Raw genomic sequence first — 25,277 nt, 5'->3', positions numbered from 1 at the left:
AATGTTATCACTATCTGAATGCATGCAGTCCTCATGAACATCGAATGGAAAGAATAACATTTGAAATGGAATGACCCATCATAAAGAATCAGAATGGTAAAAAGTATCAAAATTCAAGAGGCGACCAAGCTTACAAAATGGAGAACATTTCTGCATCTGAAAAATACATTTGTCTGATACATTTCATACTGTTTAAAGTTTCTCCAGCAAAAATCTGACAGCTAATTATTTGATAGACCTTTCATACACAAATCATTTTTGGCCCTCATTTTTATATTTATTCTCTTGAATATATATCGTTACAGTTTCTGAATAAATAAGTAGCTGAATTGATATTTAGAAATAAAACTGACATGAAAAGAACAAGGATACAACTGATATTTTCATAAAAATTGAAAATTTAGATTAGCCAAAGCATATTACATAGACTACAGATGAAGAATTGAAGACCATTTCTTGGCAGAGTGTGGCTAACCTGGTTGGTTTACAAACAGAAGCAAAGTTTCCAACAGGCTCACAGCTGACAACATAGATGTTATTTGTAGAACATCAATTCAATGATGTTGTAGACTGAAAGATTCAGTCGTGTGCGGGCGCTCCGGTGCACTGTGACCTACGACCCTTTACTATGACTGAAGGCACACTGTTAAAATCCTGTTCTCCAACAAAATTTTGTTGGAACCAATCATATAATACAGGAATGAGTTAATTGACAGTATGTTGGGTAACAAGACCGCCCACATTGCTCACTCATTATGGTCATTATGTACGTGAATAGCCAACGTGATGAATATTCAAATTACACTACCATGATTTACATATTTGAGAAGTCTGAAATGTCAGTTGTGGAGGTACTTTTTTTCTTTTGAGTTTGCCGCGGCAAAGCACAGTGTGCCTTCACTGCAGTCGTAGTAAAGGGTCGCAGGTCGCAGTGCGCCAGAGCGCCCACACACGACTGAATCTTTCAGTCCAGATGATGTTGGTATGGGAAATAATGTGCATATTAAAATGACCTCATTAAAGTGTGTTGGCAGCTCTACCTATAAATTTACAAGAGCATACTTGCACTCGCATGTATAACAATTTAGATATAACTTGATTCAACAGGCAAAAGCATTTTATTTTGCAAGGTGTTACCAATTTTTGTCTGGCGGACAATCACAAAAAATTAGCTCTCCTGTTCCGATCATTTGGCAAATTTGATTGAATACTGAAAGTTTGTCAGAAGTTGTAACATGGAACACTCCGAAGTGTGACATAAAATCACACACTTCTTGCCCTTAGTACAGTTTTCTGCATATCATCATTACAAAAACCCTAATTCTATGAATATTTTATCAGCACCAAAATCTACTAGAGCTTTATGCAAGGCAACGAGCACAAAGCCTTCTAACAGGAAAAAAACATCTCCAATGACTAAAGCATTGCAAATTGAATATTTGAAAAATAATAATATCATACGCATAATGACAAAAAAATAGACACCCTGTGGTTAGTAAAATATATTTAACATGTACTTTCTTAAAAATATGCATGACAACAATGCCACCTAAATCAACTCAACACACTGCCATGAATATCATAGATTAGTCCATAATATTTCATTGATAGTTCCAATGAAAACTGCAACATTATTAACAGTGTAAGGAAAAGTACCTTAACTGACTATTTAAATTGGCATTTTGTTAGTTAATATTAATTATATTACTAAAAATATTGCTATAGCAATCAATGCAAAAAGGGCCAGCCTTTTAAGTTAGTTTGTTGGGAAAAATTTGAATAGAGGTTGAATCTATGACTTCAAAGAGGAAATTCGAAGTATGAGTTGTCATGACGCTGTCATAGTGTTTTATATTCACTGAAATGTCACCTATGAACTTGTACTGTAGTTCAAAGGTTATTCCTTCAGGACAATGGTTACTTGTTTCATAATGCCTTGCAATAAGAAACTAAGGGGTAAAAACAATTACTGACAAATAACCGATCATTTCAATTTACCTCAGAGCAATGTGCAGAGAATGAGATGATTAAAAAACACATTATGAAATAATCAAATCCGTAAGATATAACAATACAAATGATTGAATCAAGACACAATGACATTTGAGTTGACAGTCTCAATATTGTTAACTTATCACATTTTACCAATGCGTTGGCTTTGATTAGAGTTTTATGCAAACCTGTCCTTTTATTTTTTATTCATAAAAGGCTCAAGCTAGCTAGTTTGGTAGCAGAAGAATTGCACCACTATTAGCAGTTCAATAAGTCATACATTTCATAAATACATTTTGCCTGACAAGTCCTGAAATCTGGGCTCCATAAAGCAATTTCATATCATTTCATTTGGCTGTGTCACTAATTGCACTGTCTAAACACTAATTCATGACAAGGTTGTTGTTTTGCAAAAATAGATCACCGAATATACTTCAAAGAAAGACAAGATCACCGATATACATCAAAGAAAGACAAAATCCATGGTTTAAGTTCACAACTCTACCTCATCTGGATGCTGTATAAATCCTCAATGCTATCTACAAAGTTATAAATAAAGCAAACGTCGCAAAATATGAAAATAAGAAACCTACCAATTCCAAATATTCAAAAGTCAAGAAAGACATCACACTATACTTGTAAATGACACTGGATATCTTTTTTTTACATTCATTTTCAACATTTTAAAAACCTTATAATATATATTCACTTGGGTTATTTAATGTACCATGCAATGACTAGGCATTTAGATAGAAATGTCAAAGGTTAATGATAGAGTTTTAAATTTTATTTAATTTTTCAAGTGTGTATTACTCTAAATTTGCTGGAAAACATTGAAAGTGTTGATTGGGAAAATCAGTAGAGTGTAAATTTTATCTTGAAAATATTCTTTTTTGATAGGAGGAGGAATGTTTGATCAAAAAATTGAGATGTGTGAAGACATCAAATGAATCGCAATCACACGTTGTTTGGATGACAGTTACATTGGCACATTTCAGTTGAGAAACAGTACGAGTTGATAAAAACATATTTGGGATTTTTCAAGGGAAGTCCTCAAATTTAAAATTACCTAGGACTGAGGTGCAAATACTGTGATAAACTTGTATTCACTGAACTTCATACAAAATGCAAGGTGCCTTGATACTTTCGAGTAATATTTGAAAAAGACCCTCTTGTTAGCCTTATTATCCTCATTTCTAAACTTCTAAAGTCTAGCCTCCCAACTGAGAATTATGTCATTCCGCGACGAATAAATGACAGATGTGAGTAAAAGGTCTAATATTGTAAATTTAATATTTTTTAAAAACTGTTTATGTAATATCAAGGCCCATTTCTTGGTAAGCTCTAAAACATTATTATTCTCCAAAGAATGGCTGATTTTTAACTCTTCACTGAAATAATCACTACTTGGGTTGTAACACACTTTTCTTTACATTAGCATGGCATTGTTGTAAATATTAACAGCGCCAATCATTAACTTGGTAAATAATAATTTCTGTATAATATTTACCTCTATGAATACAAGTCCTGATTAAAATGTATCTGTATACAATTGCAAGCACTGCTTGGGCAAAAGACTATTGGAGGCTTAAAGCATATAACCTCTCACATGTGACACTGATTGTCAAAGGAACTGCATAGTTTGGTCATACCTAAGTTAATATTGAAGCAAATGCTTTCCTAATTCATCACAAGTAAATATGTGTATAGCCATTCTCTTTCACTGATACCATGATCCCCGATGTCAATTTCTTCCGATGGTTTTGTTGTGACCAATATATTTGCATATACAACTCATCCAGTAGTTCTGTATGCAACATCAAAACTGAAGGGAAGGTCTGGTGAAAATATCACAAAGAGGGCTGGTGCTTGATGCTAACGCAGCGGTAGCAGAGATTTGTGATGCATATCTCTTATGCATTCCTTTTGACATCCTCCAGTTGTTTATTTAAATTATCATAGGAATCAAAGGAGTCTAGGTAATCCATAACTGCCCTGTACACAAAGTGATACTGGTCCTGTGTATCAAAAGAAAAGATTTATTTAGATATAAACTCATATTTAATTGTTCATAAATATCACATGTATTGATTCCATTTAAAACTACATGAAGATTTAATTCATCCCGTTGACACAAAATTATTACATGTACCTAAAAGGTTAAAAATTCACGAAGGTTTAGGACAACAAGGTTTGAATGTGTGTTTCTGATATCATCAATCTGTAGGAATTGATCAATGTCTGTAACATTGCCTTTGTTGCCTTCCTTTTGGTGACCTTGCAAAACACAGATTGTAATCAACATGTAATATCCTATGTTACATGTACCAGCACTCTCTAGTGGTAGAAACCAAACACAAGCTGAATGCAGGCCTAGTAACCGTAACTTTTGGAAATATTTTCTTAATTTCTTTTCTTGTTTCTGCCATCATGGTCTACAGTCTAAGACATGCTAAAATACTTGGTATTCTACTATGAGTAAGTGCAGCCTGCCGAGGCTAATAGGCCATGCATCATTACTGTTGTAAAGTGATTCCTGCTCTTACAGAAGTTTACTGCTTGTCAATGATTTTCCCCATTACATGTATTCAACCTGTGTACACATGCATCTGAACAGTACAAATTCAACTCCCTGGATGGAGCACCACAAGAAAATAGAAGACACACAAAGACTAAATAGATGACAAAAGTTTCACATTTATATATTCAGAAGACTTAAGAATAGAAGATTATGCTTATGAAGCTGTCTACTCACAATGCTCTGTATGATGTTTGGTCTCTGTTGGCGCAACACTTTGTATGTCTGGAAGATGTCCACAATACCCTCCGCTTTGATTCTTTCAATAACAGTACTAAGGACACAGAACACACCAGTCCTTCCACCTCCAGTGCTGCAAGTGCAACAAATACCCTTACTTATCTATAGTCTCATATTTCTAGGGAGAATTACATCAATATCACACAACTGCTTCCTGTGTTTGTTTAATGTAACCTTCACTTCACCATGAATTTGTCCTTAATATCTGAAATTTAATCTTTTGGTGGAAATGAAATAAAACCAATATTCTGATGATTATGTAAACAGCTTTTTTTTTTTTAGTCATGCTGTTCTTTTAAGAGTGACAAAAATGTTTATGAACATGCTTGAATACACTTCACAAAATTACAAAAGACTTCTCTTCTCCTACTATTTTCCTGATCTGATATCACATGCCAATCAAAAGTATAATGCAACGCTTAGGCGATCAGTGTATCTATTTTCAGTCATGCTGTTCTTTCTAGATAGCTGAGGTCAATTTGCAATACTTTCAGGAACTTCACTAAATTATTTGTTTAAGACTTTTATTCTCCTGCTATTCTCTTGACCCAATATCACATTGTAATCTAATTTACAATGCAAGGCTGAGGAGGTCTCTATAAAAACATCTATGTGTTCTTGGAAGAGCCAGAGTGACAAAAGAGTAAGAAATGAGAACTTGTACATGAACATAATGTCTAGTTTGCTTGTAACTCTTTGTGAGTTGATTTTTGTTGTCTTTATAAAATATACCCAAGCAGTTGATTTTTTTTCTGATTTTTGGCCAAAATTATGATAAAAAAACTATAGCCAGTCAAATGTCAAGTCCACCTTGTCCAAAATTATCAAAACAATTACAGAAAAGTTCAAAAAAAGTGGTAAAATGTTGCACTGAAATTTTTTAGGGGAAAAATTACAGCAATCAAAGGAAAGTTTAGTGGTAATAATTTAAAAATGCAGAAATCTGGAGCTTAACTTTTTGCTCATGTAAGTGTAACTCGCTGTTAAAAGGGTCATATTGCAGATGCACCAGAACATTTACAATATATACCGGCTGACTATCTAGATGCAAACTCAAATATTTATCAGTAATGTTCAAACACATCAGAGTATGTACATTATGATGATATTGTACCTGCAGTGAACAAGTATTGGTTTGTTTCCTGTCTGCTGCTGTTGTTTCTGTATCTGTCCCATCATCTCAATCAAACCAGTTCCTCTCTCTGGTGCACCGACCTCTGGCCACTCAGTGTAATGAAAGTGACGAATGGTGCGTGTCTCTCCACCCTTTGGAATGAAATGAAACATACAGATACTGAGTATAACCAAAGTGACAGTAAGGTGGACACCTGGTGCCAAAAGGAATGTATTAGAAACATGGTATGGAAACAAAAATAACAAAAACTGCATTATCATACTTGAGTATCCTATAAACAAACTTGATGTACCTTATCATATTTATATTTGAGATAAGCACAGGTCATTCCTCAATGTTGTACTCATACAAATTCAGAGTATTCAGCTTTGATATTTGGTCTATATAGAATGAGTCATTATGCAAATTACCGAATTCTGATATGTTGACGAAATGTAGGTATGATATGAACATGTCATGCTAATTAAACTTTTCACATACGGAAAAAGTATGTCAAATGCACCTTGGAAGTCTGATCAAATCACTCCATATAGTTATGTTTATGGCTTAATTACGAATATTCATTAAATATGTAAATTATTTCATTACGATACATCACACCCGTCAACTTCCAGCATGACTCAAAGTAAGTATAGCTGCTGTAGCTTTAAAGTCCCATGACATTCAGTGGATTAACCTTTGACATACAGCATGATTACAGAATTACATTAAATATGCAAATAAGCTATTAATCAGTAAATCATGGTCATCAAGCTTTTAGCATCAAAATCTACCGGTATTTAGTAAGTATAACCATATACCCCAGAAATTCAAGCATGTGCAGTACATTTGAAACATTGCCTAATTGCAGAATTTCTCAAGCCCAAAGTGACCAAAACTAGGGACGGGCATTTAAGGAGGAAACATTTGTGTCATTACACAAAACTTCAGAGTTGAAGTCACACGACCAGAGAGTATTTGTATTCAAAATGTTTTTGAAGCTCTTGCTGGTTGGCTGCATACCGGTACATACCAATTTTTGTATGATTGATATTTTATTTCACAGTTCCCTGTCCCTGAGGGATAAAATTTACAACCAATCACAAACTGGTGCATGATTGACATTCTAATTTGGGCTCACAACAGAATATGATGCCAGCCAGAAAAGAGATGTGATCATGGACTGTTGATACAAAAATACACATGCCTATGTAAACGGAGTCACACATACATGTAGAGCAAAGTATCCATTTTGACCACTGGGACTATGCCAATATGTAAATGAGGCATGTGTAAAGGCAGCACCAAGTAGACACATACTGTTGGGCCCATACAGAGAGACTTGTTCAAACCTGAAACTGCCAAAAAAATTAAAATCACGGCACAGTCTGGGATAAACTGGCTTACTAGTGTAGCCAAGGAGAAGAGATATGTTTGTACTTAGTAGACTACCTTTGTGTCTGTGACAAAGAATTCTTGGATAGTATATGCTGTGTAGTCTTCTTCCTTCTTTTTGATCACTGCAAAGTTTCCATACATTGTAGGCTGTTCTTCATCTTCATCCTCTTTCTCCTCTTGTGGCCAGTACAGTTCACACTTAGGCTGCAATGACGTATGAATGAGCATTTAAACTCAAGGAAATTTAGAAACATGTATAGATGATGGACATGTAAAACTATCAAATAGCTTGTTTGTAAAAATCTAAATTGAAAATATCAGTGGAAAATTAAAAAAGTTTCTGCTGGACACATCTACGTTTTGTTAACCGTGTTACCTGTCCTCGTTCTACTAAGTTTGTCAACATGACGATGGAACCCGTTCTGCTTTCCCAAATCAGCCTCCAGAAATCTTCCAATGTGTTGGGAAGAGGACTTTGTGCTGCGATATAAGCCCCCTTCTGTCTGTAGCCCTGTGAAATACCATGACATGAAGTGAGTGAATGTGGCAGAAAACCTGTACCACAATGACATCTTCCAAGATCTCACAGGATCATCTTCACAGTGTCTACGGTGATTCTATTGTTTACTAGTCTTTGGATTGTACAAACCCCTAGCTTCTATCACACCTCTTCATAAATTGATATGTTATAGCGATTATCAAGACCTCATCTGTCATTGGAGCAGTGACTGTTGTATTAAATACTAGATTAAATATGTAGAAAACAACATTTTATGATACTCACATCAATGCTAGATGCATTTACGTAATCTGAATGCTCCTTGCCAATTAGTCTGATTAATTTGAACCGATTTGCTTCATCTGTAAACAAAAAGGAAAACATACAGAAAGTTATGGATACCTAGAATTAGCCGTGTATAATCTGTAATTTAACATAAATGTCACTTTGACTTAGTGAATATCTATTTCTGCACATAGATGCAGATTTGTAGAACATCACTTTTTTGTCAATTTTGCCAATGATTCCAGAACTGTTTTGTTATTTTTTCTCATTTATTCTTTAATGTATGTATGGGGTATCTAAGGCTGTCACTCAAGTTCAGGATTGAGTATCATTCAGGTAAAAAGAAAATTAAATTTTTTTTGTGGTTTTCATGTCTTGAAAGGTTTTTTCTGTTCACCATACATACATGTACCGGTATATATGTTTCCTATTCCATACACACTAACTAAAGCTTTTTTGTCAGACCTTTTATTTAGTTTGACTCAAATACCCCTCATGTGCAAACAGCAAAATGAAGATACTTACAGGGTACAGTATTGGCAACCCTGTTTTTGGATCGGTTGGCTTCTTCATTGGCCTCGGCGATAACAACATTTTCCACAGCAGTGTTGATCAATTTCTATAAATAAATTGATAGATATGTAAATAATTAACATAATAATAAGAGGAAGAATATACAAACTTAAACAGTTGTAATGACAACTTCAAAAATTATTGTATGATACAACAATGATGTCACTAAAAATATGAAAACAATATTTTTCATTTATTTAAAAATATGCATGTAAACAGACACCATAATTTGCAGCAAGATTTGTTTGAATTACAATTTTCCCTGCACTAGCGGTGGAAGTATAGTTACTGTAATACACAGATGAGTTTTTATGTCTGGTTTTCAGAGATAGTAACACTGCAGGTACTTCCTGCCATTTGTACTTCCTTGATCCAGGCCATTCGACATCCTGCCAATGCTTTGATAAGAGAATTACGCACCGTAATCTGATAATATGACTGGTTTACCAATATTAGGGTTCAACCAGATACAATGAGGTCAGTTCTAGGCAAACAAGACACTGTCATGGGTTACTCTAAATACTTTGGATTGTTTTTGTGTTCAGTGTAAAAGTTGGCCAAAGCCATTATGCTTTACATACATTGTACTCATCCTCCAGGCCAGTCACGTCAGAGTTGGGAAGTTTCTTGCTGAGTTTCTGCCAGTGAATGAGCAAGTTGCCAACATCAATCTCAGTGTTTCCATAGAGATGGTGTTCAGCCAAGGCTTGATGGATAAACACATACTGCACCTATTATGACACAAAAATAAAACCATTTTGTTTATCAATCATGAATTCAAATTCTACCTCTAAACAGGATAAAGCAAAAATTGTTAAATGTTTGGTTTGTCATAATGATCAACAGCTTATATTGTATGTTTCTAAATAAATGGTCAAACAAAGCATTTTTACAAGATGACCTTAAAAATAGTGTCAATGACACTGTCCTCCCATTTTGCAGAGATACTAACTACTAGTACACACATGACATTGCATTCTTACAGGTTGACTAAGAAAATTCCATTGCAAGTCCAAATTAATCTTATACCCCAGCAATATGAAACGCTCCATCTCATAATGACTTTTAAACGTCTGACAGAAAACAACCCTAGGATCAAGACTATCATGTTTTACAGCAATCCAACAAATACTTTGGGAGAAAATGATTTTTTGACCGAAAAAAGGAAAAATTGCCCCAAAAATACATATGTCAAAATTTCACCACAATTTGAACAAATCTGACAAAGGTCAACCCTAGGATCATACATACAAGTTTTCAAGGCAATGGGATGAGTGCTTTCAGAAAAGATTTTTTGACAAAAAACAGGAAAATCGCCCAAAAAATACAACTTTCAAAATTTCACCACAATTTGAAGAAATGTAACTTAAGTCACTATAAAGAGCCTGTATACCAAGTTTCAACCAAATCTGGCCCGTGGTTTTAAAGTTTTAGCAATTTGCAGGATTTTTCCTTTTTCCCCTTCATTTGCATATTTTTGACATTGACATGTTTATTTCACAAATTCACATCTCCACCCCTCGATGCACCTGTCCACCAAATACTAAGATGGTAGGTGCTGCGATTTAGGAGTTTTTAATGTTGACAGACATACATCCGCACATAATAACTAACATACATATATACTTACATACATACATACAGACAGACCATAGACCCTCCAAAAAATGCGGGTCTCTACAGACAGACAGACGACAAACAGATAGACATGCATACATTTATTTTTACAGCTTTTAACCTCCAACAGCCGACCAACTTGTCAATATTAGCTTGATCAACTTGATACTACTGCTTATAATAATATAAATGAGAGTTAATTACATTCTAATTAAAGTAAACAAAACTCGCTTATCAACATTTACATCATTAAAAAAATCATATCTGTCTAGTTATTAAGATCTTCAGCTGGTTATCTTTATCAGCATTTCATCCTATTAACAAGCACATTTTAACTTTCAAATTAACATTGCAAGTAAGTTCTGTTGAATAAGTTGAGCCTGTAGGTACTCAGAGAAAGCACACAGAAGAGACAAATGTTTGCAACTTAAGAAGTTCAAGGTCATCAAAAGCATTATAAGGAATCATGTAACACTTTCATTGCATGGTTTACACAGATTGCATAATTGCTATAAATAGCACATGAGGAATCTTACAGTCCAGCTTTACCATAAAAACCCTATTACTTTGACCACTTTTTAATTGATCACTCTATTTTTTCCTCAAAAAGTAATTTTATTTTATCCTTACCAAGTCAACCATAAATGGAAATTGGAACTTTCTCTATCTCTATTTATTTGACCAACCTATCATGACAAACTATTATGAGCAATTTCTTTTAGACAACATACAGAGCACAATATATGACAGTTCAGAATATGTCAAAGTTGGGATTCAGGAAAGGTTGCCTTTACATGTTTTAATCCCCCAAGATGGTAAGCGTTTCACCATGAACTGTCAAAAAGTTGAACATTCTAATAATTCTACACTAAAATTATTTTGGCTTTGTTGATATCCTCATTATTCAATTATTTAAAATCTTATGAATTATTTTTTTCTGGGTGAATTGATAGGGTTTATACAGTACAAGAAGTACATACAATGTAGTCAAATTCAGTTAAAACATCAATTACAGTCTAACATTGCATCATTCCTATAAATAGCACCTCAACTGGAACAGCACAATCATAATCTGCTTGACTTTAAATGAATGACCTACTACATTTCACCTATGTACCAAATTTGATAGCATGACAAAAAGTACCACAAAATTTGCAAATTTCAGCTTGAGTTCACAGAGTCATCTTCAGGTCACTCCTAGGAACCTGCACATCCAATTAGAAAGTAATGGCATACACAGTTTCAAAGAAGATTTTTTTTAACCAAAAATGGCAAAAATTGCCCAAAATAAAATATGCAAATTGTGCCATAATTTTGATGAATTCTATTTTGAGTTTTCACAAGGTACCCGCACGCCAAATTTTAAAGCGATCCAACCATTGGTTTAAGAGGAAAGATTTTTTACTAAAATGGCAAAAAAAGAAAAAAAATCATTAAAAATAGAAAGCATCAAATATTGACATCAAATCTATATGTTTAAATGAGTTGGGCCCAAGGTACCTAAAACCCAAATATGACAATGATCAGATGAGTAGCTCCTGAGTTATTGATTTTTGACCATTTTCGCTTTTTTTTCTACCTCATTAGCATATCTATGGGCCTAAAAGTTCATTTTAACAACGGCCCATCTACATCATATATGGCATCACTACACCAAAAATCAGCTCAATACGTGCAGCGGTTTTTGAGTTTTTGCGTTGGACGGACAGACATCCATACATACATACATACATACATACATACATACAGACAGACATCTCACATACAGACTTTTTTCAACCATATAACCTCCCATTGCCATATATGTATGGCAAATGGGAGGTAAAAATGTTGGCTTTCTGTGCCCATAAGTAGGATGATCTACCATAAATCTAATGAACATAGAGATAAGCACAAGTACTTTGCATGTTATGAAAAATGATAATACTCACATCTGCTTGAACAAGGTGATTTCTCTGCCCTCTGATTTTTGAGACAAAGCCAAATACATCAGCTTTACCCTCTGCAGCCATCATGTCCATCATTGCATCCAGTACAATGAATGTGCCAGTGCGGCCAACACCAGCGCTGAAAGATTAATAAGCATTACTTTCAAAACACTGCATGGAAACTTTATCGTGAAAAACAGCTTTGCAATGATCTGAATTTTTATTAGCATATGAAAAATTGAGAGATTGGAACAGACAGACAAGATCAAATCAGGTAAAAGGGAGTTGTAGGTCCGATAGATGTTGAATAAGATAACAAATTAGGTCAGAAAGCTCACAGGGTCAGATGGTACAGCAATCTGTCAAGGCTGATTACTTGTAAACAGGAACTTATTCAATGTACATTGATCTTTTTTAAAGAGATTAGCCCCATCATTTAGAGCTAAAACCTAACCAAACATTTCATTCCAGGTGATTATCCTCTGTAGTAGAGTTATTGACAGCCTTGGGCATCCGATGCCTAGGAATTGAGTTGGGCAGGATGGTTAGTAATATGTACAATGGAAATCACTTCCTAACTTTGAGACATGATAGTATAAATACAGTAAGAAATGTTTCTGCTATAATTTCTACCTGCAATGGACAACCATTGGACCAGCTCTAGCTGGGTTGATGACTCTGGCCCTCTTGATGAAATTCAACATTCCGATGGGTGATCCAGGGACACCAAAATCAGGCCAGCTGGTGTAGTGTAACTGGGTGATTTTCCGTTTCTCATTTTCGTCAGACAGCTATGACAGTGGGTAATAATAAAAGCAAAATATTTTTCACTTTAGACACGATTCACTCAAAGCAGACATACAGAAAGGAAGCTTAGAATATCAAGCTATTGAAGAACACTACTCACTGATGACAATTGAAGGAAAACCTGACACTGCTACAATACCAAGTAGGCTAGGTTAAAATAACAGAAACTCTTTTAATTTTTATCCATCGAGATACATAGATCTTAACAGAGAGTAGTATGACTGCCCATTACTGCTTGTAGAAGGTAGAGATGGTTGTTTTTTTGCTGCATTAACTTCATATAGGCAACTACAACAAGCATTTTAACCCTTTCATCACCATGGTTTGGTCCAAACCCAGTGTTAACAATGGTGATTGTGGACCTGTTTACAGGGAATTGGGGGTGAACAGGTTAAACATTGCGTTACTTATGTATGAAAGCACTATACTCAGTAAATGAGACTGTCTAAAAGGAACAGGCATACTAAATTAAGTAACAAGGATTGTGAGTCATTTGGAAGGATATGTAACAAAAACAGCAAAGTGTGGCAGAAGTATCATGTACACAGTCATGGGAAATGGATAAATTGTTATCCCTCTCAGACAGAGCTATTCGTCTGGATCAAACTGTTACCAGATTAGAGTATGATATCAGTGAGAGAAAAGAGGTAAAGTTATCTTGAGGAAACGGTGTCAGAAATTTCCTGTTCTGGAGTGCTACAAATTAAAGATAATGGTTCCTCTTACAACCAAAGTCAACAACAAGTTCGTCGAAGATTCTTTTTTAATTAAATCTTAGTTAAACTTTGGTCACATTCAGATGTTTTTTTTAAACATTCTTTTTATTGGCCAAATTTTCTCTTTTCTAAGACTTTAAAATTATGTTTGGTATAGCACATGCTATGGACATGGTAAAACATGACAGCAAAAAGGAAAATAGCGTATAAAGATAATCACTTATCTACACATTTCCAACATACAGAATACTCAAGATGTCATATAGGGAAATGTTACAATAATATCTTCAGGAAATGTATAATAATATGTGACATTATGAAGAAGCGAAACCTTACATGACAGACTGAGAATATTCTATATGATAGTCAGCCAAGGCTGTCACTTCCTCAAATGTGACCTCTATTTCACCGTACTCTTCAGTGCCACTGTCAGGCCAGTACTGGGCCACTTCTCCTGTGGTTTCAAAAAAATACAACTTGTTCACATGAAAAATTTCACTCAAAGTCTCCAGTATTTAAAAATTGTGTGGAGAATAAACCAACCGACAGTTTATTCCTCATACAAGAATCTGTCAATTCACATGTGAATACGTTAAGCAGTAAAAGGTATGCCCAAATACCAGAGGTGAAACACTTAAATGTAAGTTTAGGGGTGCAGATGTCAATCCCTCAATTCTGAATGACCTTTTCAATGTTGTTAGTCCTTTATTTTTCCTTTCAGAGTTTAAGTTAACCCTTTGAGCGCCAAAGTCTATTTTTGTCCCTTTATAAAATAAACCCCAGTCAATTTTTCTCAGATTTTTGCCAAAATTTTGAGAAAAAACTGTAGCAAATGAAATGTGGTGTCCATTTGGTCCAAAATTATCAAAAGATTATTGAAAAATTCATAAAAATTGGTAAAATTTTGCACTAAAATTTTGGCGGGAGAAAATAACAGCACTCAAAGGGTAATAAATTCATTTTCAGATTAAAGGGGAAATATACCCTGAAAATTAATTTAGGAATATTAAACTGATATGGTCATTGAAAGGCTTTCGAGTCGATTTCATTCACTTTCACTCACTGGCTAACAAACAGCAGTGTACTAAAATACCGGAAGTGACGTCGTAAACATTGGTCATTGAAGTAGTCGACGTGTGCAACTGTAAGCTTTTCCACTTGTAGTGTATAGAATGGCTACAGAATATAGGGGCCAAGCACCAGGTGTCGATGTTTAAGTCGAGCAGAAATACAGTTTTCTGTGAATACCACTTTGAGAAGGGCTGCTTTTAGCAAAAGTTGCAAGTCCAACTACTGAACTACTAGCCTAAAAGAAAACTGCCCGGGGCATATTCAGCCCCAAGTGCTTTGCTTGTACCATGATGTAAAAATGCTTGTACATATGGGACTGTGCGTACGCTCACGCACTAGAAACGGAACGCTGTAGACAGGACCGCTGGTTCTAGACTAATCATGGCTGCCCGGGGCATATTCAGCCCCAAGTGCTTTGCTTGTACCATGGATGTAAAAAATGCTTGTACATATGGGACTGTGCGTACGCTCAGGCACTAGAAACGGAACGCTGTAGACAGGACCGCTGGTTCTAGACTAATCATGGCTACATCAGGGTGTTCTGTAACACATTAAAAATGCTTGCACTTTTAGAATTAATGTCGATCTCTTTAGAGCATTGGCATTACTTCGGTGTCGGCATGATTTCACAGCGATTGGGTTGACAATGACAGGCATGATTGATCGCCGAGAGTAATTTGAACTTCGTCATCGGAGCTAGAATAGTCACTTTCCGAACTCGAGTCGCTGTAACTTTCTGACGATGTCAGTCTTGGATCATCGATTGCTCGTTCAGGTTTGAAGTTATTACCAATTATCTTCGCCATTATGATTTTCAGTCGAGCGCTGAGGTTTGCGTACCGCGTACGCGTACTCCACTTGGCGTAGAAGAGCTAGGTTATAAGTGACCTCGCTTTGAACCCGATGTGACAGCAAGTTTGCTGCGTAACTTCCGTTTCCATGCGTTCAGCTTGTGGCCACTACGCTAATACACGCAAGTGAAAGTGAATGAAACCAACGCTATTTTGTTTATTTTTCACTAAATAACGACCTGATTACCTAAGAAATTCTGGGTAAATTTCCCCTTTAAGCTTATAAAGAACCTGTGCCATAACAATTGGGAAATAATATAAAGTTGCTTCCAAAATCAAACTGACCTTTCCCTTAAACTTTTTGAACAGTAGTGCACTACTGGTAATAAATGACTTGGAAGGTTACCATGGCTACCGGGCACTGATACTCACCCTGCCATTCTCAGCGCACTTGGTTACCATGACAATAGTTAGAGTTTTCTTTTCCCAGACCATTCTCCAGAAGTCATCAACTGTGTCTTCTTTTGGTCCTACAATGAAAAACCATTATGAAGAAAAATGTTTGGCTGATGAATTCTCATGCTCAAAAATCAAAAGGCTGATTGATTCATTTTTTGAAAGCCTGTTGAAAGGGGTGTGAAATCAAAATGTAAGAGTTGAGTGCTAAAAGTGCAGAGATATAAGGTGACAACATTTCAAGCGTGGACTTCATACACAAAATAATCCGTTACAGCAATTCATGCATGTTTCATTCCTACAACAGGGAGAGGTTTAACTGGTCATTACAATAAATTTTTTTACCACATGGATAAAACCTGATAAAACATATTGATTACAAGATGTGCATGTCTGTTTATACAAATGTATGCAAATGCGGAATTGTAATGGTATGACAATAAATTGATTAGTGCTTACCTTGAGCAGCTATGAACTTGTCAGATGTCTTGTATCCCTGAAATGATGAAAGGGGAAAATGTTTGCGATCAGAGAAAAGCCCTGCGGACATGTATTGAAAGAGCTATACTGCTGAGGGTGTACATGTAGTTGCAGTAAAGACCATACTTTACATTTCATACAGAGTTTCACAAAAGACAGTGGCCAAGAAGCTCAGTGCTTTTATCATAGCCGTTACCTAGGTAGACTTTTCCAGGTTCCCCCTAGTTATGTTACAGGAGTTTCCCTCACAATATGACAGGATGACATAAATGGTACGAGGGATCCAACACAATTTACCTATCTTCTCAAACTTGAGTGAAAACACTAGAAGCTGTAATTCTTTGACAAATTCACTAATTTGAGAAAAATTGGTTGTTCTGAACAAAAAGGTCATTTTCTACAATGCAATTTTGACATATTTCTATTATCTTCGTATTTTTACCCCAGTTGTATAAATAGTTCTGTGTACAAACAGGTCAGAAACAGTGATATTTGTTGAATCATGGGATCAAACTGATGGGAAGCTCAAACAAGGATTATTGTTTTCATATTAAAAGTACTTCCTATTTTTTGCTTTCACATTCCACATTTAATCATCACATAAAATAAATCAAATAAATAACTTAAAAATAAATAACTCCAAACTCATGAAATCAACTACTAGTAATGTATGTTTCACAAAATGGCTATATGTGGAAGTTATAGGCCGAAAATACTAAACACAAGAATTATTTAGATGGAGAAAAAACAGCAGCTGTACTCCTTGAACCATAAAAGAGAAAACCTGGGATGATTCTCATATTTACATGTTGAAGAACTGCATCAATAAAAGACAGAGTCAAAAATTACATGTAACAGTAAAGGATAAAACGTAGGAAAGCTGAAAACCAAGGAGTTCCGATAGCAGTTTTCACGAACACAATCAAAACATGTCTTTCATTCTGAAGTCTTCTTGTGACACATAGAACCAAAATTTCCAAGCAATTTGTTACAAAGGTCCTCGACATGGCAAAAATATGGACCTTACTGATAAAAAATTGGTTTCACAGATAATATTGAAAGTGAAAGCACATTATCAATAAACGATGCATAATTGTTGAATGAAATTACAAGATAGCATTAGTTTGTAAATTGACTACATGTATTTGATTTTATGTCTGCTTTTGATAATAGTTTTATTATATTTTTAACTTTCATCTCGATTTCCTGTTTCTAAAGTCTCTTTCCTGAGTCATAGTTCCATATTTTTGCAGTAGTTCTACTCGGGCATTAATAGGATGTGATGTGTTCTACAGACCCAGTGCACCAAAAGATCATGCCATTGTCATAGAAACAAGCCTGTGTGGACAAGCATGTATGGAAATACATTCATTTTCATGCGCGCTTGTGCACGTGGGTTTGTTTGTAACATGGTCAATTTTAATTCCCAGTTAAACCTTTTTGGCAAAGACTTTTCTAAAAGCCGCAAAATACTGTTTTTATATGATACACACATACTTACATCAACATAACATGCATTTATGTAGTCAGTGTCTTCATCATCATCTAATATACTTAACTTGACTCGACTTTGGTCATCTATACAAAAGAAATGAACGATGATAGTTTTATAAACAAAGTCATCATCAGTCACAGTGCTGAAATACTTACATTTATATCCCAAAAGTACATATTTTAATGACAGGACAAAATTGCAAGTGTCAGTGATTTCAATCTGTACTATTAAGAAGGTCTGAATCTAAGAATGACAATTTATTTTCAAACATGAAGACAACTTTAACTGTTTTTCTGATTTTTTTAAAAAACAGGTCAAGTAATTTTGAAAAGAGAATTTTACAAAACAAACGCAAAAGATATACTCAAAAGGATCAAATCTTAATGAAACAAATTGCAAGAACCTACAGACCAAACATGAAGGCTGCTGGATGAGTAATTTTGTAATAAAAAGATAAGTTTTGAGCAAAATATTGGCAAATTTGAAGCATATTTACTGACTTTCATGGCAGTCAAGATCTACCGGTACATGCCATTACTGGCCATTACTGTACTGGCTTTCCTTGATTGACAAAGGCCTAATTCAAAAGCGATCATTTCAAAAGTCTCATGAATGTTCAAACGGTCACACTTCTGTCTGACACACATGTATATTCAATCGCAATGAACTAAAAATAGCGTCAATGACACTGTAGCTCCCATCCTGGACTATTTAGTGTTTGTTCTCTGGTCAGATATTTGAACATGTGTGAAAGGGATAAAGTGCATGAAGTGAAAATACTTAAATAAAATGTACTGGAGACAGTGAAATATGTTTAATGTAATTATTCAGAATATAAATGGAAAAAATACAGAATTAGATATATCGAATACTGTGATACAACCATTAACTCAACAAGTCATTTACAATGACATAGTCCCCACTTGTAATAGGAGTATTAGTCTTGATGGGCAGGAAAATGTGGTCATTAAGAAGTATCGCTGGAGTGTATATGTTGAGATCTATGGGCACATAGGTCTATGTCGTTGTTCCCAATTGAAACACATGAGGCATGTCTAAGTTATGGTTCTAAATCGGGAAAAAAGATCAGACCTCTAGCAGTATTGGCCAGCCAAGAAATACATATGCGCATTATAAATGAGGTACAAGATGTGACATCTTAAGGTCTAATATCCTATCAAAATTGGAGGGTATAGAACTTGTGGTTACTGAAATATGCATATATATGTATAATCAAGGTCAAAGGTCATCGAGGTCACATGACATTTTGAAAAAAAAAATTATATTGCTAATTAATCCCTATATGCCAAAAAATCAGATCTCTAGCTCTATTCGCTTGCCCAGAATTAGATGTGTACATAATTAATGAGGTAAAGAGTGTGTTGTCATAAGTCTCCCATCCTACTAAATACAAAGGACATAGCACTTGTGGTTACTTACTATTGAAATAAACATATATTTTAGGTAAAAGGTCATCGAGGTCACATGACATTTGTCAAAAAATTTTCTTCTATAGTTATCCCTATATACCATAAATCAGACATCCAGCTCTATTGGCTCGCTCAAAATTAGATATGCGCATAATTAATGAGGTACAGTATGTGGCGTCATAAGGTGTCCATCATACCATACATGAAGGCTGTAGCACTTGTGGTTACCGAGTTATGGACAAATATGTATATTTGAGGTCAAAGGTCACCGAGGTCACGTGACATTTTGTCAAAAAAATTGTTTTTGCTAAGTTATCCCCATATACCAAAAATCAGACCTCTAGCTCTATTGGCTCGCTCAAAATTAGATATGTGCATAATTAATGAGGTACAATATGTGGCGTCATAAGCTGTCCCATCATACCATACATGAAGGCTGTAGCACTTGTGGTTACTGAGTTATGGACAAATATGTATATTTGAGGTCAAAGGTCACCGAGGTCACGTGACATTTTGTCAAAAAAATTGTATTGCAAGTTATCCCTATATACCAAAAATCAGACCTCTAGCTCTATTGGCTCGCTCAAAATTAGATATGCGCATAATTAATGAGGTACAATATGTGGCATCATAAGGTGTCCCATCATACCATACATGAAGGCTGTAGCACTTAAGGTTACTGAGTTATGGACAAATATGTATATTTGAGGTCAAAGGTCACATGACATTTTGTCAAAAAAATTGTATTGCTAAGTTATCCCTATATACCAAAAATCAAACCTCTAGCTCTATTGGCTCGCTCAAAATTAGATATGCGCATAATTAATGAGGTACAATATGTGGCGTCATAAGCTGTCCCATCATACCATACATGAAGGCTGTAGCACTTGTGGTTACTGAGTTATGGACAAATATGTATATTTGAGGTCAAAGGTCACCGAGGTCACGTGACATTTTGTCAAAAAAATTGTTTTGCTAAGTTATCCCTATATACCAAAAATCAGACCTCTAGCTCTATTGGCTCGCTCAAAATTAGATATGCGCATACTTAATGAGGTGCAATATGTGGCGTCATAAGCTGTCCCATCATACCATACATGAAGGCTGTAGCACTTGTGGTTACTGAGTTATGGACAAATATGTATATTTGAGGTCAAAGGTCACCGAGGTCACGTGACATTTTGTCAAAATATCCGAGATATCTGCGTGAACGGATGGACTCACGGATGGACGAACAGACGGACATGACCCAATCTATAAGCTCACTGGACTTCATCCGTGGGGACTAAAAATTGTGTCACTGCATCCTTTTTGCAATATGAATACGATGAGAAACTAAATTTTTATTTTTCGTGGCCTTATACATGGGAGTCTATGGAGATCTGCCTTATACATGGGAGTCTATGGACGTGTAAACTAAAAATATGCAAATTTCACCACGATTTGCCCAAATTTGGGAAAGGTCACTCCTATGCACTTCCATACCAAGTTTCAAATCAATCGGACTTGTGGTTTCAGAGCAGGAGATTTTTTGACCAAAAATGGGAGAAAATTACAAAAAAATTCATGAAAAATAGTCCAAGATACTGACCCAAGATGTGCACAATCATTTCATGTCAGCCCAAAGTACTTACATGCTAATTTTTCATGTAATCTGCTCAGTGGTTATTGAGTTTTTTCAATTTTGACTGTTTTTCACATTTTTTCACTTAATTTGCATATTTTTGGCAATGACAACTTCATTTGAACAAAATCTCATCTACAGCCCATCATCCATGTACACACCAAATATCAAGATGAAATGTACAGCGTTTTTGAGTTTTTGATGTTGACGGACAGACATACAGACATACAGACATACAGACATTTCCCTAGCCTATAAGAATAGCTTCCATTGCCATATATACATATGGCTATGGGAGCTAAAAATATGGCATTGCCTATACAAGCAGCACCCCCATGTAACTATGAATTACTTTAGGCGTAGACAGTAGAGGGGGAACCTCTACTGTCTATGCGTTAGTTATCCACTTAGCAAAGTCACTGGTACTAGTACTTATAATTAATGCTAAAGGTAGAACGTGCCTAAGGGACAGATATTGGGACTCTCAATTTCTTGAATTCTTTCTGATCTACCAATTGTGGGGGCTAATTTTAAAGCTGTTGGGGAAAGAAAAACTTTCACCGTCTTAGTTTTTCGAAAATCCAAAATTGTATTTTTAGCCCATAGAGTTAACACAGGGATGGCGGCCACTTTGAATTTCAAATTCAAGGGTGAGTATCAGTGCCTAAATTCAAAAAAATGTTGAGTAATTTATTTCACTAGTGCAAAACTTTGCACGATGACCCCTGATTTTTTTTAGTGATTTGGTAAGAGAATGGTTGAAAGAGTCATTTGGGAACAAAAGTTTCAGCAAAAGTATTAGTCTTTCACTTTCGAGGCGCACACTACCTTAAGATTATAGTCCAATATCTAGAATATATTAGATAATAAATCAAAATTCAAAGTCATGCCCTTGACATACAGGCACATGATTAATTTTACTGTTCATGTTAGAGGATACTTACATGCATGGATGTTGATATATCTGTTCTTTGGTTTGTTTTCTGGTTTATTTGAAGCTTCAACTGTCACAGGGCGTGAAGATCGAGGAAGGTCCTATGGTTAAGAAGAGCAAAGAGAACATTAGAATCCAAGATGAAATCTAAAGACTTCAAGATTGTCTTCATCTCACAAAACAGAATTGCATGTCATAAGAGACACATTTGGCATTCAGAATCTTCAAAGAATTTGAAACCTGGCAACAAATAATTGGTGACTTACGTCATATTCTTCTTTGAAGAGAGCATTATCATTTGCATGTTTCTCAGCATACACCTGGGGTAGACTTTCATTGGGAATTGCAGGGTAGAGTGGACAGTTTCCTCTGCTATGGATGAAAAAAGTTGATTATTTTAAGCTAAATTTTTTTTACATTTAAATGAAAAAGCTTCATCTTGTGTATAATAAAGTATGATTATGAAAGATTTGTATGGACTGACATACAGTGTTACAATGCTTTTTTGAAGACTGAAATGTATAATTAATTTATCTAATGTATAACAGTAAAGGGACAAAGTCGGCCACTTTTCATGAATTTTGTTTGATGCAAGATACTTAACTGTTATGACCATTAAATAATTTTTGCCATGGTTTCATGTATCGTGTCTAAAACCGGGGTCGAATATATGATGGTCATCCATTCATTCATATCTTTCAACATGTCAAACAAAATAAGTAGTATCTTGCATCAAACAAAATTCATGAAAAATGGCTGACTTTGTCTCTTTAAGAAGCGTTCTCGTTGTTTTGTTTGCCAAGTATGAGTTGATACTATTGCAGCATGGGCAAAAGAGTGTCACAAAAAACAGATACATGTACTGTCTCTTTCTGAAACAAAGTATCTACCTCATCATTACCTTGAACATTGAAACCATTGTTCATTTTGCCCATTTGAGAAAATGATCTCATGCGCATACCACTTCTGTTGGATCCATGTCTGCTCTCATTCCTCTTTTTCATGCGTCTGAAAATTACAAAAAATGTGGAGGTGAGTTCTGAAAACCTGACCAAATAACAAACTCTTGTTGATTGCAACAGAAAAGTTTTCCAAATCCGGGAAGGGGAGCTGTGCAGATGGAATCTAACAGTCACACTTTCATATTATATATTATTGCCTGAATACATGGGTTTATCTGCCCGAGAGCAGGTGACAATTTGCTCAACGCCGGGAGGGCAATTGTCTCCTGCTGCAAGGGCACATAAACCCATGTATTCAGGCTGCTGCAATAATATTTTTATTACATGCCTCTTCACAGTTCATGCTATATGACATTTAGCTAGAGGCAGGGCATTTTCAAATAATTTTACCATTATCGACCAGCGTCAGACAGATTTTAACAAAGTCAAAATGGCAGTGCGCGCATGGATATTTAGAGCTAGTGTAAAGCATCTACTTTGACACTGAAAACATCGAAGGGTTTCACTTGACCAGGTAACCATGGAGACCGGTCAGTACATAGTTCACCATCTTGTTAACTCCCTGGATGTTCCTTTTCAAATCAATGCACTGATTTGCACTCACATTGAGGCATGAAATAAAGAACCAACTGGCAAAAATCATCTCCGATACATTTGAAATCAGCCATGTGTTGTGATAATTGGATAAAATCGATTGAATATTGAGATTTAATTGTGAAACATGAGACAGAATTCTGCTTTTCTTAATCAAAATACTCAACTTTGTGACCGCATTGGATGTTTTACTGTGTCAAACTGCTGCAGATACTGATCCGACTGATATCTAACTGTGTTGTAAAGCATTTAGTAGTGTGAAATTAATTAAGGGTTCATTTGCATATTTAATGAACTTTGTAATTAGGTATATAACTCTGCAATTACGGCACCCAAGTCAGTGAAATTTGGTACAGTATTGTTTGATAAATATCTAATTGTACCGAGAAGCACTTGGCAGTGTGAAGTTAACAAATAGGTCATTTGCATATTTTATGAAGTTTTGTAATTAGTGATATAACTCCAAAATAACTGCATCAAATGTGATGAAATCTGCTGCAGATACTGATCCGACAGACATCTAATTGGGTTGTAGAGCATTTAGTTGTGTGAAATTAATTAAGGGTTTATTTGCATATTTGATGAACTTTGTAATTAGTGATATTACTCCAGAATTACAGCGTTAAATTTGATGAAACTTGCTACAGATTTGATCTGATAAATATCCGATTGTACTAAGAAACATTGAGCAGTGTCAAGTTGATAAGTAGCTCATTTGCATATTTCATGAAGTCTTATAATTAGTCATGTAACTCCGAAATAACTGCATCAAATGTGATGAAAACTGCTGCACATACTAATATGACAGATATCTAACTGTGTTGTAAAGCATTTAGTAGTGTAAAGTTAATTAAGGTTCATTTGCATATTTAATAAACTTTGTAATTAGGTATATAACTCTGAAATTTCGGCACCAAAATTTTGTGAAACGTGCTACAGATATTGATTTGATAAATATTTAATTGTGCTATGAATCATTGAACAGTGTCAAGTTAATTTAGGGTTTATTTGCATATTTAATGAACTTTGTAATTATTGACATTACTCTAAAATTACAGCATTAAATTAAATAAAACTGCTACAAATGTTGATCTGATGGATATCTAATTGTCCCATAAAGCATTGAGCAGTGCCAAGTTAATTAACAGCTCATTTGCATATTAAATAAAGTTTTGTAATTAGTGATTAAACTCTGAGAGTACTGTGCGAAGTTGAAAAATACCTGTTACATATAGTGATAACATTTATCTCATTGTTCTGTGAAGCGTACTACTATTAATGAATCTGTTGTAAAACATATTCAGTTCATATCTGGTATTTTCATTACAGGTGGTAAGCTGTTCAAATGTTCAAAGTTACTGCAAATGCAGTCGCATAATTGGACAGCAGTGACATTGCCAGGGTGGATAAACTATCGTGTGTAATACAGAATCCCAACTATAGTTACATTTTGAGTGAAACAAAACTTTTTCCTTTCCCGTGGAATGTGATAATGTGAAAATTCAATTGGCATGCTAATACAGTCATTAAACTGAATGCAAAAGCATTTATGGAAGCTGAGGGATTCCACACATGGGTTCTCTTCAAGGCACATTTAGAAAGCTGGAAGACTATCTATCAATAACATGAAATGAACTATTGACAATACTATCCAATCCTGAAAGAAAAGTTTCTAGGCAATCTCTTACCTTGG

At 35.1% G+C, this 25,277-nt stretch overlaps 1 protein-coding gene across 1 annotated transcript; it reads right to left on the bottom strand.

The window, feature by feature from the left end:
- Positions 1-308: 308 nt before the first annotated feature.
- LOC139139509 (receptor-type tyrosine-protein phosphatase alpha-like) lies at positions 309-23,833 on the bottom strand. Its single transcript, XM_070708422.1, is given in 19 exon segments — positions 309-4,010; positions 4,748-4,883; positions 5,925-6,076; positions 7,377-7,526; positions 7,699-7,833; positions 8,107-8,183; positions 8,632-8,725; positions 9,261-9,410; positions 12,228-12,363; positions 12,858-13,015; positions 14,084-14,100; positions 14,103-14,198; positions 16,038-16,139; positions 16,525-16,561; positions 18,047-18,123; positions 22,039-22,129; positions 22,295-22,400; positions 22,930-23,012; positions 23,777-23,833. Coding segments are annotated over 19 exon segments (1,959 nt in total). The 3' UTR covers positions 309-3,905.
- Positions 23,834-25,277: the final 1,444 nt, after the last annotated feature.

This window comes from Ptychodera flava, chromosome 8 (assembly GCF_041260155.1).
Source record: "Ptychodera flava strain L36383 chromosome 8, AS_Pfla_20210202, whole genome shotgun sequence".
In the NCBI taxonomy this organism is placed as follows: Eukaryota; Metazoa; Hemichordata; class Enteropneusta; family Ptychoderidae; genus Ptychodera; species Ptychodera flava.
Note: the sequence above shows the minus strand (reverse complement) of the source record. Positions and strands in the feature narration are given on the sequence as shown.